Below are 5,682 nucleotides of genomic sequence, written 5' to 3' on the forward strand. Positions count from 1 at the left end.
GTGAATTGCTCTCTGTGCTCAATCAATTTTGATATAAGAATAAAAGTAAAACGGAGCTGAGTCTCGGGCCTACTTAATACGTTTCTGTACTTTGACATTTTGTAGTAGATGGACAATTCAACTGATCTTTTTGGGCTGTCTGAGACAGCGACATTCTATTGCTCGGGCATCGCACATCCCGATACAAAGCCGTAATTATGCAAGGCAATATATTTAGAGAGGCTGTCGAATCTTTCTTCATATATTCTGACGTCATTTATATGTAAGGACTTAAATTACCTTTGTTGCTTTGTATGTGTTTTGAAATGGATCATTTGAGTCCATCGATGAAAATGAGTTGCTTTCCAATTGGAAGTTGTGGTGGCAATCAAGCACCGATGTAACAACCGCCTCAGGCGTCGAATACATCGAGACAGGAACCACGGAACCCTCGGGCTCTTGATCAGTCTGCACTTGCCCCACACTCTCAGTAGAATTGGCTGAGCCAATTGTGCTGTCACATCATTAAATATCACTTGAACCGAAATCCCGTGTCCAAAAGTGCTGATCCTCGATGTCCATTCCGCAAGTGTATTCTGGCGCAAACATCGTATCCTCGCCCATGATGATGACGAGATGCCCCGGAGAGTCGATCGACGACACCATCACATCCTCCTCGTCTCTCTGACCAGATGCCGCGTTTTCAGCCCTGGCGTTCCATTTGTAATTGGCTTGTATAATACGGTCGATACGGTGGATCTTTGGGATCCCAAGTTATTCCCAGCAGCCACCTCATCCGATTGGAGCTGGTCAGAATCGTGCAGTTTCTTAATTGAACACATAGGAGATAAGCCATGAGTGGAGCGGTGCTCGTTGACAGCGACCAACATGGTTGTTGCGTTTTGTTCGTAGGACGTGTAGGTATTTCTTTGAAGCCATCCTTTTCGGAATCCCGGAATTATAATGAATACTGATATTCCGGCTCTTATGAGATTTTACAATGCAATGTGAAATTCGTACAGCTGTTCCATGTTGGAATTACTACAATTGTACCAAATTGTGTATGATGAAAGGTCACTGTACAAGATTACAGTGGCCAGACCGGGCTTTTTTTACATTGCACAAAGGTGATCGCTACATGCGCAACCACTGCGCCTGAATTCCATCCCACTCTCTGACATCTTATACTCTTATTGGCATACTTGCACGAAAATCCGTTCCCATGCACAAACTCAATTGGTTGAACAAGCTCTTACAAAAAATGTGATCTTCTCGATCGACGCGCTTGAAAAGATTCTCAGTAGGGTTTTCACTGAAAAACCAACCCAGCGACTCTTCGACTCCCGACCAAATACCTCGATGATACATGACTAAGCCATTTCCCAAGCTAAAGGCACTTGCTGCGCTCAGACAACCTGCTGCACTTCGTGTCCTTTTCCGTCAGCTGGAAGTGTGTGGACACCTCACCGTGAAGCGCAAGACAATGTACTGTTCGCTGGAACTGAGCTGGATCTGGTCCAAAGGGCCTTGTTTTACTGCATGCGAAAGTGTCACGCCATTTTGTCCGACTCACGTCGCGATCACATATTTAAATCGTCCAAGTCGCTCGCTTCGGTGGTGCGGGGCTCCTGCACGCCTATGATTGTGGGTTTATCACTGGCACCCACGTCACTCCACAAGTATTTGCTCAATCGACGGATATGAGTCCCTACAAGTACAGTCTGCGCTTAGAGCCTCAACGGTTAGGGGGACACGTACCCCCTTTCAGGCGAACGTGACGCTTAGATTTAAACTTAGCTTGCGCATTTGGTATAAAAACGCTGTCTCGCCCGCCAAAAGGCTTTGCATGCCAGCTGCAGCGAATGGACGCCCACCCATAGCATCATCACATGATTGGCCTTGCAGACCACAAAAACACGACACGGATGTCGAGGTGACAATTCATCGCGTCCCATTCCTGCTGCTTACAACCTCGCTTGTCATTATGAGAAAGCAAAAATAGCAATCAACTAAGGTCTTATCAGCAGCAAGATCGATTGCATCTTCGAGTGGAGAGCGTGCTGGGTCGAGCGACCTTCCGTCTTGAATCATAATGGGAAAGGATGCACCTGGTTATTTGCGGCGACGGCAACATAGCATTCTTTCCAAAGGTGAATCTAAACTCCCACGTGCTTAAAACTGAAGATAATTTCTCCGCTTCACCAGGTATTATTAACAGCTTTGCTGTGTTCGCTGGCCCACCGAAGGCTTTACGTGAAAGTAAACCTCTTCTTGCTCAATGAGCAGTGCCGGCATAGGTCAACCCTTCCGCAGCTGACTCTCGTAAGCTCCCTTGATTGTGGCGGCACATTGAATCTGTTTGAAAATTCGGAGTCACAGGGTGCGCTAAAAATTGAAACGATCCAGACTATGACGGCGCTCATTTCAGCTTGGTCGTATTTCTTGCTTGAGGTACATATACCGGTATCGCTGCTGATTTGGAACAGAGGGTGGCTTAGATACAAAGAATGTATGCAACGCTTCTTCGTATGCAAAATCATCTTCACGTCCGACTGTCTTCTCAGAGTGTAACCGTCGTAAGACTTCAATAAGCCTATATAGAACACAGGTGAGTTTGTATTCCCTTTAGGATGGATTTAAAGTAAAGCTCAATCCTTATTTTGCTTCTAAACGTTCCGATTTAGCGCGGTCGCACCTTTGCCATGCGAAGGTATATGATTGCATGAAAAAAATTTTCCATCACAACATTTTCGTGTGTTCCACCTGTTTCTGGCATTGGTGTGTTTGGACATTCTGAAATTCAGCTATAGCGCCGCAGAATCTGCGTGCTATGCTTGTCTTTATTGATGTCAAAGCACTTAATTTTTTTATGAATTGTAATCGTGCTGATATAAGCAAGCCATATTTGGTCGACAGCCTCTCCCGGAGTTGTTTCGTGGCTATTTGAAAAGCATCAAGGTTTTTCTCAGAACCACTTATATCAAATAAGGCAAAGTTGTGAGAGGCATTTACTGAATTCAACTCAACTCAATGCGTGGGACAGCTCGCTCCAGTACGATCTCTTTACTTTAGTGGTGCTGACGGCATTATTCACAACGGAATTCAAGCGTTCCGTCTGACTATGTGTTTACTGACGGTCATCGGTTAACATATCCAATCTGATGCTGTGCAGCTTGAGCAATATATGCCAACGTTGTTGCCTTCGTTTTACAGCGCGAATTTGTATCTCATGCAAGGGCTACCGGCAAGCTATTTTGGTGACATATTTTGTTGAGCAACAGCTGGTTGTGCCCTCTCCAGGGACACTATCGTGGTGAGCAGCAACGGTCCACCAAGAGCACAATACTGGCATTATCGGACGCATCTTACGAAAAACCGAAAATGAAGTCCATCCTTATGAATTAACAGCACTATGTCGGAACTGGTGAGCTGGCCAAAGGTGCCACCACGTTGCGTCGAGGATATAACTCGGCTACACGTATTAAACAATCGCTCATATGAAAAAGCAAGTTTTTCACTTTAAGTCACCAATACACAGAGCTCACCAGGCGCTTATCTCAATGTAGCCATATCTTGAGCCTCGTATATTTTGCACTTGACGTTCTAGCACCACAACGCACTATGTGTCATGTGGTTAGTGCTGTAATACAGCAAGCTTTGGGATAAGTCAATAAGGTGTAGGCGTTAGACCGCGCGAGCAGATTAAACGACATCATGATTCTCAGTTTCCTTGTTTTCAAACTCTCTCGACTGTGCAGCACATGTTGCGTCTGACCTCATCGCCTCAGCACTGCTCGATGTCACTCCGAGCGCTTATGTTGTCTTTTTATTTTTTTGTCTGCCGGGACAAAACGTGCTTTCCGAAGGCTATGTCGGCAATAAGTAAAAGCTTAATCAAGGCCAAACAAGCTTATATTTAAGACAGCAATTGCAGTGGAGATACCGTAGCTCTTCGCTTAAAGAAAGCTAAGGTAAGGTCACCACCATTACGTTTCTTAAAAGAACCAGCGGATCTCAATCCGCTACTTCTAAGTACTAAAGGCTTACCAAGGCAAACGAACACTTCTGTTCAAACCCTAGGTTCTACTAATTAATATAGTAATACCTCATTAATATAGTAATATGCATTACTAAGTGGCTTCTTATTACGGTGTAGCCACACCACTGTGTTATAGCACTGGCTGTGTAATCAAACCTATAAACCGTCGCACAAGATTGTGCGGTCCGTCCTTCTCGTGTAACCTCGTTACAGCAATCGATAAATTGACGTTAAAGAATAGCAGTTCAATTGGAAAAGTATAGGCATTCGGACCATGTCTTCGAAGTGATCGGTGAGCTTTCGCTGAGTCCCGTAAATGATAGTAATCTTCATCAGTATGATTGTCTTAGAGTGCTGTTTTACCTGGTAAGTAAACGATAGATGCAATCAAAGCCGTTCGATTTCGAGCACTATTCTATTATCAGTTTTTTAGAGTAATGAGACAAATTACAAACATAAGGAATATTATGCAACTTTGCACCTCTTTGAAACGCGCTCATCACTCGTATTTTCTATTTATCTGTCTGCAACCGCTTTTGAGGACTTAGCTGGCACGAAATGAGTAAAGTTAAATTATAGCACAGCCCCTTAAGCGAGAGGCTCTCGGTTCCGCTCCTGGGTGAGCGTGCTCGGTGCGTTAATTGAATAGGACTCATTGTAACGTCCTCTATTTTCGACCTCCGTCGCAAAAGGGCAGCAGCGATATTCCCAACAGAATCACTTGCGTTCTCATCACCAGTCTTTATCCTGCCCCTGACTCAATTTATCAAAGAGTGGTTACTGCTAATAAAATACCCCAAAATATCGTTCAGTAACCTTAATTAATGTGATCAGGACTTAAGTATTTTTTTTCTATTTGTTGTGGTTGGTTACAGCCTGAAACCTAGCTAACATATATGGTGACAAAACAATTTTCCAATAAATGCTTTGCTTTACTGCTAAAGCATGCTATGATGGACTTATGTTATGCCAAAGTCTACGGTTACAATGCAAGTGTATACGATGCAAAGATATGGAGAAGGATGCATTGATGTATGTTGTGCAATGCATACATGCAAGGTTGAATGGTCTAAGTGATTGAAAAAACTTTGAAACAAACAGCCTAAGTTTCCGCATTTACCTCTCTGCTCCTGTTTGAGAAAAGCACCAAAAGGGGAAGAGAATGCTTGTTTACCTGCTCAGGACGATCAAGGAGCTAGTCTAGAAAGCAACACGGCGGCTTCGAATAGGTAGACGTCCGAAAGGTTTGCTAAAAAAGACATACGGGAGATGATCGTACGGACGGGAACAAACAGATCGAAAGGCGGTGCTCAATTACTCTTTCATCGCCAAGAAACTCAAAACTCTTCTTAATTATTCAAACGTGATTTCTTTCCAGGCAAGACCAAAGATATATCAATGTGGACATGTTAAGCTACCAGGATGTAGAGAAAGAAGAAACATCTTAAAAGAGAATACCAAATTTTAAAATAACTATCTTGTGATTAATTTGAGAATAAAGATAGCATGCAAAATACTTGATGGTAGCCAGCGAGCCAGGTTCACACTTTACATATCCATGGGTGTGGCCTCCTCTTTAGCTTTCGACTTTGATTTCAAATTGCTATTCTCTTGTTCTAGCTGCTTCTGTTGTTCCTGCTTCTTCTGTTGCTCCTGCTTGATAG

At 43.7% G+C, this 5,682-nt stretch overlaps 2 protein-coding genes across 2 annotated transcripts; one reads left to right on the forward strand and one right to left on the reverse strand.

Annotated features, from left to right (window-relative positions):
* Nucleotides 1-270: 270 nt before the first annotated feature.
* Nucleotides 271-869, reverse strand: PHALS_14079 (uncharacterized protein; the record flags this gene model as incomplete). The annotated part of the gene is made up of 3 exons (XM_024729817.1): nucleotides 271-479; nucleotides 522-663; nucleotides 723-869. 3 exons carry the CDS (start codon nucleotides 867-869, stop codon nucleotides 271-273), a joined length of 498 nt encoding a protein of 165 aa, XP_024580156.1.
* A 4,136-nt stretch (nucleotides 870-5,005) lies between these two features.
* PHALS_14080 (uncharacterized protein) lies at nucleotides 5,006-5,251 on the forward strand (the record flags this gene model as incomplete). The annotated part of the gene is made up of 2 exons (XM_024729818.1): nucleotides 5,006-5,050; nucleotides 5,120-5,251. The coding sequence occupies 2 exons, from the start codon at nucleotides 5,006-5,008 to the stop codon at nucleotides 5,249-5,251; spliced, it is 177 nt and encodes a 58-aa protein (XP_024580157.1).
* Between the last annotated feature and the right edge of the window lie 431 nt (nucleotides 5,252-5,682).

The sequence above is a fragment of the Plasmopara halstedii genome (genome assembly GCF_900000015.1).
Source record: "Plasmopara halstedii genome assembly, contig: Scaffold_816, whole genome shotgun sequence".
NCBI classification, from domain to species: Eukaryota; Oomycota; class Peronosporomycetes; order Peronosporales; family Peronosporaceae; genus Plasmopara; species Plasmopara halstedii.